We start from the raw sequence: 14,393 nt of genomic DNA on the forward strand, positions 1-14,393 counted from the left end.
ACACACGCAAAGGACGGTTTTTATTGGGGTCTGGTCGTAGGAGAGCAGTTGTACTGACCAACACACAGAAGCAGCTTAGCTGTGCCAAAATAATCCGTTAAAAAAATACTGGCGGCAAGAACCGAGGGTGGCACACCCGCCACGACGGGGCTGTAAACTCCGGGACAGTCCGTGAGGAGCGAGGCCACAGCTCACAGGCACCGGGACCCTCCTCCCCACAATAAATATGGAAAGAGCCAAGTACATAAAACAAGGAATGATCTCATCGATACAATATCTAAAGTTATTTACAGATCCTGGCTTTGCTTACCATTCATTACACATTTTGGACAGGTTCTTTTTCGATCGTTTCCTTCATCACGAGTAGCTGTTCGTGTGAATCTGCTCCTTTTTGTTTTGAAGGACCTAGTGAGGCACTGGGAGTGCTCACAAATCCCCTCTCCGAGGATGTTCCTGCTTTATTCTGTTTTTCACACGCATTTTTTGTGCCATCTTGCCCACATCTACTGTCTGGGAGCAGGCAGAAGATGCCTGCTACCAACAGGAAAGCCTCTTCCCAGCCCATACCTCACCCCATCTCCTTTTCCAGCCTGGAAACACATCGTGTCACACAAACCCAGACCAGACCTGGCCCTGGACAAAGCCACCTTCCTGCACCTGGCCCCAGGTTCTCTGCCAAAGCCCTACCTGGACACACCCCAGGCCAGCAGCCTCAGCACTGTCCCCACCAGGGCACCTTTGCAGGGGTGACATTAAAGAGCCACAATGCCACCAGCACAGTCTCACCCACCACCAGCTCCCCCCTCCCTCCAGGAACACCTCAGGCTACAGCTCACCCCAAAATCCAATGGGGTCAGAGGGGGAAACGGGAAAGAAGGCAGAGACTGCTCCAGAGTGAGCACAGCAGAGATCCCTCCCTGCCCCAGGCAGCTCCTCAGCAAGCAGAGAACTTCAGCAGCAGGAAAATGCCACATTTAACCCCGGAAAAGCCACGGGGATCAGCCCTGACCAGAACACACCTCCAGCCCCACCACGGCAGAAATTCAGAGCAGGTGGAAATTCAAGAGCACACGACGTTCCACCCCAAGTATTCCTCAAACTCACAGGCCATGCTCGCAACTGGAACTATTTTTAGGAACTGATAAATTTAGGGCTATTTCTGTACTTCACTGGGGATGGGGGTGCCGGGGTTGACTCTGCAGATGTGCCCAGATGTGCCCAGCAGAAGCAGCTCCTGGAGCAGTGGCACCACAGGGGGGTCCTGCCTGGGGGTCACCCTCCCCACACCCCCGAGGGACAGTCCCTGCAGGGTCCCGGGGCAGCCACTCCCCTCCTGGGATGTGACACGAAGCAGGGTCCTGCCCTGGCCCTGGCTATGGGACAGGCACTGCTCCTGCCTCAGGATCCTGTTTTTTAGGATCACTGATCCCCCTCAAACACCAAACCCAGCTGCAGTAAGAATGTTTTGGGTCCAGGCTCTCCCTCCGCTCACTCCTTCCCCTCGGAATGATGGAGCTCTGCAATTCCCTGATGGCTGAGCTGGATCAAACACCAAGCTGACTCCTTGCCCCAAATTAGGTCATTAGTTCTCATTAACTCAGCACAGACTCCTGTGAATAAAACGCTTGCTCTGGGAATGCTGAGGGATAAAGGGGAAATTTGGAAATACCACATTGAGGGGTGGATTTGCAGGAGCTTCCCAGGTGTTTTTGCGTTCAGGAGCTACCTGAGATGGTCCTGACAGAGCCTGGAGTCCCTGTGCTGGGAGAGAAGGGCTGCACAGCCTCAGGGAATCTATCCCCACTTTGTCATGAAAAACAGAATAAAGCTGGCTGATCCTGCTTGAAAGGAGCTGCCACTTCCATACACATATGGAGCAGAAATTCTGTGGAATGTCAGAAGTTGGAGAAACATGTATTTAATAAATAATATAAAATGCTTTTTCTGTTAAAATAGAATTCTCAGGTTTATACCTACAGAGCATAGCAACCTTTACATAAACAAAATAAAGCTGAGTCTGTGATGATTAGTTTAACACAAAATAAAAATACAATTTAACAACAGTATTAAAACAGCCAATGTTCCATCCACACAATATGTACACCATGGAATAGAAACTAACAGGAAACAAAAGTAGATTATCTTGAAACTCCTCAGACATTTGGATATACATATCTTCTCTGTATATTTTAGATATCTTCCTTTTTTTTTACAATATTAAAATTAATACTATGCTTTGTCAAAATACGCTTTTCAGATTTTTTTTTTCTCTTTAATTCGTAGAACTGACTCATTCCTTTCATTAATCAACACAACTAGAATTATTTACTGTCTACTGTACACTTCAAACAGTCCTTCCTCCAGGGATATTTCAGGTGCAAACACCTCAGAGGCGGAGGAGCCGTGTCACTGCCACGTGCTGGGAGGTGACACCGCCGTGCCAACGGCCACGGGACATGGATATGGACGTGGAATCAAGGAACCTGGTCCTAAAGCTGACCAGCTGCCAGGGAAAGAGCAACTCAGAGCTCCAGGGATTCCACTCCTCATGAGCTGGTTCACTGTAAACGCGAGGGATGACGATGCCGAGTCACCCCAGAGCTGGGGCTGGTCCTGCTCAGGGAACATCAACCCTGAGAGCTCCTCTGGCCACCAGCAGTGTCCACTACGGGCAGGAGCACAACCAGAACAAGCCTTTTTTAGCACAAAGCAGCGTTTCCACCTCCTCCACACCGGGCTGCAAACACCTGATATATCTCAAAGCCAAACCCAACCTCACAATTCAATTTCTGGGTTTTCACCCCTTGATGGAAGTGGGAGAGGCAAAACTCCCGCTGCGTTTCCAAAGGGGAGGTGCTGAGTCACAGAATCATGGAATATCCTGACCCACAAGGATCATCAGAGTCCAACTGCTGGCCCTGCTCAGGACAGCCCCAAGAAATTGAGGGAAACTCGAATGTGGCTAAGCCCAGGTCTATCCCCGGAGCTGCTCTCCCTACCTGCCAGGCTTCCCTTCCCAGACACACTTCCAGCTATTATTAGCCTGTTCCAAGATTTTTTGAAGCCTGCTGGGGGGTGGGGGAACATACCAGGAATGTCAATCCCAGCTGGATCCACTCCAGCATTACACCAGCTTCTCTCACAGCAGCATTTTGGGAAGAATCCGTGAGCCTGCAGCTGAGGCTCTACTGGACCAGGGACAAGAACACAAAAAGCTCAAACACAACTAAGAGGAAGAAGTTTTACACTTGGAGAAGTGGATGGCCAACACTTGGATGAAGGATTGGAAAAAAAAAAACCACAAAAAACACCCCACAGTAAGTGTTTCTTTAACAGGTTTCATGAGTTTGCAACATAATTACCGAATAAACGAGGGGTTCCTAAACACACAAAGACCCTCCTGCAAATTAACACCACCAGGAATTTTTGTCCAAAACAAAAACTTCAGAGACCCTGCTTCCTACAGCAGGAAGGAGCAGTCTGGGGCAGTATCCCAGATTTTTCTGGTTTGGAGGGAGCAATTCCAGCTCTCCCTCCACACCAGCACATCCAGTCACTTCCACAGAGAGCCCTCGTTTCTTACTGGGATCCCAGCTTCGTTCGGGAGTTTGTCCCTGTGATAACCTCTCCTCTCCTAGCTGCACAGTTGGATACAAGTCAAAAAAATACAGCTACTTTAAATTGTCAATAAATCAGCTGGCTAAAGAAATCCAAATCTTTTCCTGCCCCTCCCATCGGGATGGGGCAGCAAGGACCAGGATAACGAGGGTATTCCGGGGCCATCCCAACTCCATCACATTCCAAAATAGATGTATTACCCTAAGTCAATACACAGCCTTCATTTCATACAAAATCTCTGGGTTTGAGGCACAATTTCCCAGCTGATGACCTGTTCCTCCCTCCCTGACATCGGCACCGGAATCTGCTGACAGGGAGTGAGAGTGAAACCCAGCCATGGAAAATAACTGAAGGAGAAGAATGGAACTGATCAGGGACTAAGAAAGTAAAAACAAGTTACACAAGAACTGTGAGCAGGTTTTTACACCATCTGAGGGAGATTTTTTCTAAATCAAGGAGGAAAATACGAGCACTGCATGGTATTGTAGGGAAAGCTGAACCACAGCCAGCGGGATGGGACATTTTCTATCCCAAACACTTGTTAAATACCACACACAGAATCATGGAATCATTTAGGTAGGAAAAGACCTCCAAGATCATCAAACACAACCTTTGACCAATCACCTCTGACACTGCTCCTTACAGAGGAGCTGAGATGCTCAACAGGAATGACAGAGAGGCTGGTACTCTTTATACAGAATAATTTGGAAAATAAATGGGGGGGAAAAAAAAATCATGGGAAGGAACCACTGACTCACTGGGGGTATTTTCCAGAATGCATTTTCCCTTTGGTGCAGCCCCAGGTGGTCAGTCAAGGTTTGCACAAGCTCTGCAGCAAACCCAGCCCCCATGCAGAAGCAAATAGAGCCACTTTTACTACTTTTCTCCAAGGAACTCTGTGGTGATCTGACAGCCACACACGCTCGACAAACCACGCACAACTTCTGCTCCCACTTACACAGGCACAGCTCCACTGTCTTCAGGGACTGGGAGAGTTGTACCTCTGTAGCTGGGAAGAAAAACCTTCTCTAAGGTGTTCACTGAACTGGAAAAAAAGCTAAGTTCAGCCCTGACCTCTCTCTTACAAACCACCACAACACCCAGGGCTGGAAGCTGTGTCCCAGCTGGAAGCTGTGGGGCAGCTCAGGATTTTCCTTTCCTTCAGCAAGACCTTCCACCCAACACACCTGATGCCCCAAGCAGAATTACCATAAACCCAGCATTTGATCAGCTCGTCCTGTCAGTTCCACTCTCACTTTTCCCACACTGGTTTCAATGTGGGCAGTTTGAACTCTTCAGAACAGAAAACGAGAGATCTTTTCCCAAGCTGAGCTGTGATATGTGCACGAACCTCCCGGGCCGGGCTCCAGGGGGAACTGGGGATTTCTGGGGATTTCTATGCTATGGGAACACGCCTGTGTACAGCAGAGGAGGATCCCGAGTCCCAGGACTGAGGAGTGATCCGGAATACGTACCGAGGTACCCACACACACCGGAACCCAGCACATGCTCTACAATGCACTGGATTTGAATCATTTCTTTTTAATTTTTCAAAAAGTGCAGTTGACCTGAAATGGAAAAGAACTGTCTTTATGTTCACTGTAAACTTGTCAAAAGGAATCTGCTCTTTAAAAACTGTGCTAAAATAGTCAATTTATACAACAGAGCACTAGATGAAGCTACCATAAATTCCTCTTCACCAAATTATTACTCTATTGTGTCAGTTATAGTACTGCATATACGTAGAAGAAGCAAAACGGTGGTAGCTACTATTAGTGAGTACAACAAACCCAGGGAATAATTCGAGTTCAACGCTCCCATGAAGTAGCAATAACATTTAAACCACAGGACAGTTAGAATTCAGTACTTTGAAGTGCATCAGAGTCACACTGTTGATCATCAGCAGTATGGAGCAAGGTTATCAGAGAGTCAGCAGTAATGGTCGGGAAGGACACGGCAACACGACAGAGTGAGAGGCACCCACCACGGCCAGGCGGCAGCTCCGGCTCCGTCGGTGCCACCGCGGGAGCGTCACCCAGCCAGCAGCACCCGCGCCAGCCCCGGCCCGGGGCCGCCGAGCCAGGGCACGGCAGGGAAAAGCCTCTTCCTTCCATCAGTAGTTCCAGAGGGACGGAGCTCGGCCGGGCCCCGCCGGGGGTGGGGACGCGTGGGAGCAAGGAGCAGCCTCTCCGCTTGGTGACTTCCAGGGGCAGGGTCTCCCCCCCGCCACCCTTGCAGTCTGCACAGCCTCCGGAGACAGAGTCCTGACGTGATCCCACGCTGTAAACATCGAATTCCTCCTCTTGCGAGCACATCCCGCGTCCAGGACTGCACAAAGTCATTCATTCACAAGGATTCTGGGACACTCTGCAGGTTCACCAAGCAGCTCTCCCTGTGGGGACGTGGTCGGTGTCTCCTACAGCCCGTTGCTGTTCCTGTGGCTGAGCGGGGGCTTCGAGAGCTCTACGACTGTGGAGCGGGATTTATTGAGGAACTTTGGAGCCCGGCGCAGCAACCTCTGGGCCTCAGTGAAAGCCTCTGTCAGCTCTTTTTTCCACTGAACAAACTCGGGGTCGCTCTGCAAGAGACACAGAAGCAGTTTGGCACTTCATCCTACGCGGCCAACAGCATCTTCTCGCTCAGACAGCACTTTAGGGAAGTTATTTTAATTTTCCGAAGGAATGAGCAACTTGGGTATTGCCCACGCGCAGCCCTTGGCTTCTCCATCACCCCAATGAAGGCTGGTACAATGTTTTGAGGACTTGAGCACTTCCCCCTTCCACACAGCAGCTCCCCACAGTGACACATGAGCCAACGAGGCCCTTGGAGCACACGGAGTTTGAGCAGTTTGGGAGCTTTTAGCTATTTAATAAACTGAACTCGTTTTGGCCCAAATACCACTGAAATCCATGACAGGAACTGGCACAGCTGCAGGTTTCCTGCTTTCAAAACTCGACTGTGATAAACACTTCAGCTCTGCTTCACCAAGTGCCTTAGTTAACATGCAACAGGATGACCTGAAAAACTTGTCAATTGTTTATCATATGCAAAACAATCTGATCAAGTTATCAAAAAACAAGTCTTACCTCACACTGTAGGACAAACTGTTTTCCTCCTTTAATTCTCAGTAAGATGCATTTCTTATCTTTAATTTGTGTTTCTTCAACAGATACTATTTGTTCCATTGTCAGCAGATTTTGCTGCAGCATGTGCAAAAGAGCAGAGAATTAACTGAAAAAAAACCCACCTGTTGCCCATCAAATAAAGCCACTATCTCATTTTCCTGGACTACCCACATGAATTAAGTTATGAACATTAAGAGTCATTACACAAACATTTATTTCTGAAGGCTGGGTCATCAACTAAAGATAGACAGGAAGGTAAGAGAGATTTACAAGGGGCTTGGTTGCTTCAATAGTGACAACAAAATATCAGCTCTAAAAGCCAGTAATGACAGCACGAAATAAGAATCTACAAATAGGTGTGTCTGCAAACAGAATATTCACTATTTCCCCTCAAGAGCTGCATATAATTTGATACATTTTTCAAGCATTACTGTTATTACAAAAAAAAAAAAAAACAAACCCAAAAACCAAAGCCAATCTTACTATTTCAAAGAGCTGAAAGGGAATATTTCAGCACTGAACACTGACAAAGAGAACATACACAGCAGTGTGCAGGAAAACTCTCCCTATGGACTGCAGAGGACACAACGTCTTAAATTCCAAACCTTTCCTTAAATATACAATTTATCTGCCCTGCACATGAGCACAGCTGGGCTACACTACAGCCACTATAGCATTTTCTTGGAAACAAAATGCTATAGCATTTGTCACCTTACCAGTTTGTGTTTTTTTGTATAAATAGTCCAGAGGTCCTAAATGAAAAACAACACCATCAACTACCAAAATCCTTTAAAAACACGACAAAACAGAGCAAACAGGTTTCTCAAGACAACTTTATGTCTCCTCTGTGCAGTGTGAGCTACCCCTTAACTACAGTGAGACTCGAGAGAAGTTACTCAAATCCACTGGGCTTTTAACTCAGAGAAAACTCCTTCCCCAGGAGAACCCCTGGGCACTCCAGGTGTGTCTCACCTCCAGCTGCCTTCCACCACAGCTCCCCAGGGCCCCTCACTCACCCGGGACTCTCCTTCTCCTCGCCACTCCAGCCGGTTGGGGAAGAGGTAAAAGTAACGCCGCTGCCACTGAGTCAGGAAGGGGTTCCCCAGCTTGAGCATGTATCCATGCATGATACAGTCCTTCCCCAGGGCATAATCTAAACCAAGAGGAGACGTTAGCAAAGCCACAGGAGGTGCAGCCTAAAGCATTCTGCGTGAGCTCTGTGAGGAGGGGACGGAGCCCTGGACCCGCCGTGCCCTCAGCAGGTTCAGATCACACACACAGCCCCAGTTCTGCCCTAACTACACAGCTGCTGTGGCTGCAGAGCAGGGATCAAGGACAGGACTTGGCTCTTAAAGAAGTATTTCACTGGAGGAGTTCATTAAAAGCATTTGCTCTCCAAAGTTTGGGGGTTTGATGCAACACCCCCGTGCAAGCTGCAGTTTGCTGTGCAAAACCTCCTAGGGCCCTTCCCAACTCCTGGGCAGGAAATCAAATCCCACAGACTGGGAAGGTGGGCAGGCCCTGGCACAGGGTGCCCAGAGAAGCTGTGGCTGCCCCATCCCTGGAAGTGTCCAAGGCCAGGTTGGACAGGACTTGGAGCAACCTGGGCTAGTGGAAGGTGTCTCCGCCCATGGCAGGGGGTGGAACTGGATGGGCTTTAAGGTCCTTTCCAACCCAAACCATTCCAGGACTCTGTGATTCCATGAATCTCTTTCCAAAGCCTGATGTCATCATTCGGCATTTCAAAACATTAAGAAACATCTTAAGCAACACGACAGTGATCAAACGAATCCTAACAACTCCCAGGAATGACAGCAACAGGAGACTGTGGAACTCCAAACCCAGGAATTACTACCTAGCAGCAAAAGATGAGAGAAGTGTAAGGACAGATTACCTTCCTCGTGGCCAAGCTGCTTATTTTTAGCCCTTTTTCTGGCCTCAATTTTATCTGTGTCTGCATTTACTGCATCATAAACAGTTTCTGCTACTTCTTGCTGCCAACGCTCCGATATTACCAGAGGGAAGTTCTTATATAACTCCTGGTCACTATCAAGCAACTTGCAAGAGAAAAACAACAAAAAACCCATCATTTTAATAACTTTCACTATTCTTATCCCCAACAGTTAATAGTTACCCATGCAACAGTATTATTTGACAAGATGGATTGAACTCAAACCTTCACAAAACAGACAGATGCAAGCAAGAGAAGCACAGACACTAATTGAAGCAAAGATATTAATTTATGTGCAGAGAACAGGCCACCTGCTCAAAACTTGTTTGGATGGATAGCTCTAAAATCCTCAGCATTGTCCCATAATGCTCTCTAGACTTCACATTTCAATAATTACTCCAATGGAAGCAGCAGCATTCTTAACTTTGTTGCACAAAAACTTCCTCAGCACAAAAATTCCCCGAATAACTGATAAGACACCTTTCCCACAGCAATGCCTTCCATGCTTCCACAGCTTGGCTTTATTTTCTTAATAATTAACCCTCAGAATTCATCAGCATGTGCTGCAGACCTCAATTTCCCTGCTATAAGGATTCTTTTCCCCACTAATCCTTGGAGAATGTAAACTGAATTGCACTGAAGAAAATTAGGAACAAATTCCGCACCCAAAGGGTTGTCCAGCACTGAGCTGGGCAGTGGTGGAATGCCCATCCCTGGAGGGGTTTAAAGCCACGTGCATGCAGCACCAACAGCTGCAGGAGCAGCACTGGCTTAATTCCCCTCCTGCAGTCAGGCCAGACACTCCTGGAATAGATATTCTCCTCCTTTTCAGAGATCCATGGCCACATCCCAGCAGGAAAATACACACCAAGAAGACCTCTCTGCAATTGCAAGGACTCCCTGGGGCACCCGAGGAAGGGGGAAAAGACCCAGGCATCCCCTGCTGGCTCCCCCCGCCCCGTAACCCCAAAGCTCACGTGCTCTACTCGGGGCCACAGGACATTCTGCAGGATAAATATAATCCCAGGGGGCAGGGAGGAGAGCAAGGTGTTCAAACTTGAACAGAGAGGGCTCCTGGCACCTCGCTGGCAGCTGACTCAGGCAGGAACCATCCTGTCCCCTCTGGACGCCTGTGACACCCGGGGAGGCCGTGCTATCCCTCCCTGATTCACCCCCAGGGGTAAATTTATCCCATAGGCAGCCTGAGCTGTGGGATTCTGAGTTCACACTGGAGATGACACAGCACTGACCTGATGATAATTCACACGAAGTGACAGGATTTCTCACTAGATCATCTCATTGAGAATATCTGATCCCCTCAATAAATAAAAAGACTGCCCGGTTCCTCCTTGCAAAAAAATGTTCCTCTGAATTCTGGCATTCCAGAATTACAGGAGGCTGGAATCCTGCCAGGCTAACATTGATGCTGAAAATGCGGAATTTTCTGGGATAAAGAACATCCTGGGCTCTGTGCACTTTTCTGTGCCAGCTTCTGTCACCATAGCAGGTGACACTGACAGACGAGCTCCTTTTTAGGCTCAGCGAGTACTTAATGGGGCTTTTTGCTTATAAAGTTTAGAACAATTAGTTTCCCTCCTGACTCACTTCTGTAATAACAATAACAAGGTCTGATCTACTGCAGAAATGGGGGATGAAAACAATGAAGAGCAATGACCCCAAGCCCTGCTGTCCAAAGTCCCAGGGAAACTTCAGAGAGTGGAGGAATTCACAGTGGGGTCACCCCTTCGTGTGAGTCCCAAAGGGGCCAGCAGCTTTAACTTCTCTTTTTTTATCATTTATATTATTCTCATTACATTTTGGATAATACCAGAACCTGAAAATCTCTTTTACCATTTTTTTTAACTTATGACATTGTTACTATCAACACAGTTTGTCATTTTTAAGAGCTTTCCCCACCACTCTCTGACCACTCAACTGTTAAAATGATGTTTAGCTCCATTTCTCCAAGCCACCAGAAATAAATCACAGCTTTTAAAGACACAAACCATAAGGTACTCTAAAAAATCTGAAGCTTTCCCAATTGCTTCCTGACCATTTGAAACATTTCCTTTATCCCATAAAACTTTTGGGTAAGAAAAGTAGACATCAGTTAATCTAAAACCATGAGGACTTGGGAACCAGCCCAAGGTACCAGCACAGACTGAATTTCCCAGCCTGAAGGAATTCCTTGCACATCCAGAGCCCTGAAGCAAAGGAATGCCACACACACACACACGGAAAGCCAAGCACAGCAGTCCCAGTGCCACCCTCCACCACTGAGAGCTGGGTACCTTAATGCCTTTAGTGTCCTCTTCATCAAATGAGCCAATATCAAAGGCATCTGCTGCATTGACTTCTCCCCGGGGAGGAATCAGGGGGGGAGGGTACTAGAAATTAAAAGCAGCATCATTAAAGACAAATTAATGGGCATTATTTAACTCCATTCTGTAGTTATGCACACCCCCTTTTGATTTTTTTGCACAGATTACACTCGACCGTGCCAGCGTGTCCCCCTTGGAATTAAACTTCAGTGCAAAGTCGTTGCCACTTCTTTTAATTAAAGCTCCTTCAAAAATTTGGGGATAAAACTCCCCAGTTTAGAGACAGCAAAGGAAAGGAAACCATGAAGTCACTTGACCCCAGAAATGTAACAACTCACCCCTAACAAGCAGGAAGATCTGTAGGAATGAATATTCATCAACAACCCTCCCTGTATTTGTGTGAGTGAGCAATGTGCTGGGCACTGCGACCCTCGAGTATTCTGCTCAGTACCTGTTTGGGTTTATTTTCCTTTCACTGCTTTAGCAAGTAAGCCAAAATTACTGTCTTCATGCTTTACCTTCTGTAAATAGACTTGCTGCCAATCAATGCCTTTGAAGAAAGGATGTTCCTTTACTTCTTGTGCGCTGCAAAACAGAAGTGACTGAAGTCAACAAAGGGAGGGGCTTTTCAAGTGGATTCAAGAAATACAAAGCCTTCAAAGGTCACATTTCTATCACTTGAGAGTATCGGGGAAACGCTTTTTTTGTAAGAAAAACGTAAGAATTCTTCAGTAAGCAACAGGAGAGAAGATTTTCATGTGGAAACACTTGGAATAGTGCTCTAGGGCTGGCAGGCAAGAACTCCTGATGGCACTCCATCATTTCCAACAGCAAACAGTGTTCCTCTCTTGTCAGATCCCAACACTGATCTGTGTCAATCCCAAACTCTGCTCTGTGTCAGATCCCAAAAATACTCTGGGTCAGATCCCAAAAACTGCTCTGTGTCAGGCCCCAAACACTGCTCTGTGTCAGATCCCAAACAAGGATCTGCGTAAGATCCCAATACTGCTCTGTGTCAGATCCCAAACATGGATCTGTGTCAGGCCCCAAACACTGATCTGGGTCAGATCCCAAACACGGATCCTTTGGCGGATCCCAATCACTACCTGTTAATAACCACATTGCTCCACACCATTTCACATTACACAAATTCTATGGGAAAATCATCAACTACTCTTGTTAGGCCCCAGGGAAAAGCAATCTCGGGTCGTTATCAAAGAGTGCTCCAAGACAAAATCTCCCACTGGAATTGGAGCCAGCCCCAGGCTCAGGTGTGACCATTATCTGTTATCACACACCCCAATAGTTTCCCAACAGTTGTTTACTCCCCTCCTTTTCTCTCCCAGTCTCACACTGGATTTTGAAGCAGGAGATAACAATTTCATGAACAGCTACAAGCAAGGTGAGCTTGGCAGGAGCAAGGAGTGTTTTGTAGTCAAGAAACAAAACAAAAGCTCTTTTCCTTAGAATAATGAAGTGACACAGGCAACACCAGCAATATTCACAGCTTTTTGCTGGGTGGTTTTGGGATTGGGTTGGGGGTTTTTTTTGTATGTAATATGCTCCTATCATTACAGATACAATAAAAGCAATAAATTTTTCCCTATCAGTATGTCTGAGTCAAGTCATATGATCTCATGCCAAAACAGATCAGGCAAAACCAGAAAAACAACCAAGGGATGAGAAGGAGGAACACCACCCAATGCAAGCATGACTGCAGGGAACTCAGGGGAAGGCTTTAAGGACAGAAATTGTCCAAAAAACATGTCCAAACCAAAGGAAGCTGAAATGTAATTCCATGCAGCAGCACTTTTTCATGTTCTCTTTCCAAAATTAAAATCCGCACAACAGGAAGCAGATTTTCACTTGAAACGAGTTCACTCATTGACAGAGAAGTGGAAATTTTTCAAGGCAGAGGTCCAAGGAGAAGCCAACACCTACCTTCTTCCTTGGCATCCAAGCCTCTTGCTCACATCCCGCTGCAGGAGCCCTTCCAGAAGGGACTTCAGCTCGGGAGAAAAGGAATCCGGGAGCTCCACATTCTGTGGAGAAAGGAAGTACAAAGAGATATTCCAGGATGGAAGTGGTGTGTTCTGCTTTCTTGTCTCTGATGGTGTTTGTTAACTGCTCTGCCATGTGCAAATACAGGTCTCTGGGAGAGCAGGGGGTGCAGTTTTAGTTTTAGGGGAAATGGGAGCTGGGGGAACACGGGGATGTCACTGAGGCCAGGCCTTACCACGGTGAGCGTCATCCGGTCGATCTCGTGCTTATCTTTGGTTTTGTGCTGCCTGAAAGGGCTGTGCCTGTGGAAAGAAGAAAAAAACCAAAACACTAATAAATGTAAAGCCACAGCATATCGGGGTAGTTCAGCTGTGGCAATGCCAGGAAAGAGTGGAGCATCCTGTTAGTTCCATCCTTCCCCCTCATCAATCCTGTCCTGCAGAACAATCTGATCCACAGGAAGGTGAGCAAAAAAGCTGGGTAATTCTTAAACAGTGATCTGGCCTTAAAGATGTGTTTCAAACGCCTCACCAATTACGTCTGTCTCCCAAAAACCTGAACAGTTCTCAGCTAACAAGGAAACCCCAAACAGCCATCACCCACAGGGATTTAAATCCATGGATTTCTATAGGGAAGCTGAGCATGACCCACTGAACTCATCACTCCCCATCATGGAGAGTAAGGAGATAAGAGAGAAGGTAATCACAGATCCCACAGCATCAGGCACTGGGAAGATATCTGATGGTATCTAGTAAATTATCAGCTTTATCCCTTTCCTGCTTTATAATTCTGGTTTGAGTTTGAATTTTCCTCTAAGCTATGGAAGACCGTGGCACATTAGAGATTTATCACACAGTCCTTCATGAAAGAAAGAAGCAGCATTGTAGTAAGAGATATTTTAATTACATTTAGGACATATTCCCTGCTTCTTTTCTTCAAAACCTTGAGGGGATGATTATTTTTTTGAAATCAAAATGTTACTCACTTATCAATTCCATTAATTAGCTATTCTAAAGCATTCTGCCTTGCCACATGGCTGAGTGTACCAGCATGTTTCAGCTGGAGACCTGCTACTCCCAAGTTATTTTCCTTTTATCCTCAAAATTGTTCTGATTGATGGATGCAATGGACAGACCAGGACTTCAATATTTCTCTTTTTAGCATGACAGGTAAATGGTTCCCACACAGCCTCATGCACTCTGACAAGGAGGCTCTGAGTAGATCAGGGAAGAAAATGATTCACTGGCAACTTATGGGCAGATTCTTTGCCAGACTAAATTTACCAAACACCAAGAAATGGCACCATGTGCCCAGCCCTTGTTTGGGGATGTGTTTAATTGGCTTCAGAACAGATGAGGAACCAGGAGTTCACCGTGG

General features: G+C 46.9%; 1 protein-coding gene across 3 annotated transcripts in view; it reads right to left on the reverse strand.

Moving 5' to 3' along the window:
* Positions 1 to 14,393, reverse strand: part of GRK3 (G protein-coupled receptor kinase 3) — a 60,336-nt gene continuing 45,943 nt past the window's right edge. For 2 of the 3 annotated variants that reach the window (XM_032127674.1, XM_032127676.1), the window contains 9 exons: positions 13,252 to 13,318; positions 12,957 to 13,057; positions 11,534 to 11,600; positions 10,986 to 11,081; positions 8,638 to 8,800; positions 7,760 to 7,896; positions 7,460 to 7,495; positions 6,705 to 6,818; positions 1 to 6,196 (listed from right to left, as the gene is read on the reverse strand). In XM_032127674.1, the coding sequence (XP_031983565.1) occupies positions 6,035 to 6,196; positions 6,705 to 6,818; positions 7,460 to 7,495; positions 7,760 to 7,896; positions 8,638 to 8,800; positions 10,986 to 11,081; positions 11,534 to 11,600; positions 12,957 to 13,057; positions 13,252 to 13,318 (943 nt within the window). In that variant the 3' untranslated portion in view covers positions 1 to 6,034. The remainder of the gene's footprint in view (positions 6,197 to 6,704; positions 6,819 to 7,459; positions 7,496 to 7,759; positions 7,897 to 8,637; positions 8,801 to 10,985; positions 11,082 to 11,533; positions 11,601 to 12,956; positions 13,058 to 13,251; positions 13,319 to 14,393) is intronic. The other variant, XM_032127675.1, reaches the window with a different exon arrangement.

Source organism: Corvus moneduloides, chromosome 18 (genome assembly GCF_009650955.1).
Source record: "Corvus moneduloides isolate bCorMon1 chromosome 18, bCorMon1.pri, whole genome shotgun sequence".
NCBI lineage: Eukaryota > Metazoa > Chordata > Aves > Passeriformes > Corvidae > Corvus > Corvus moneduloides.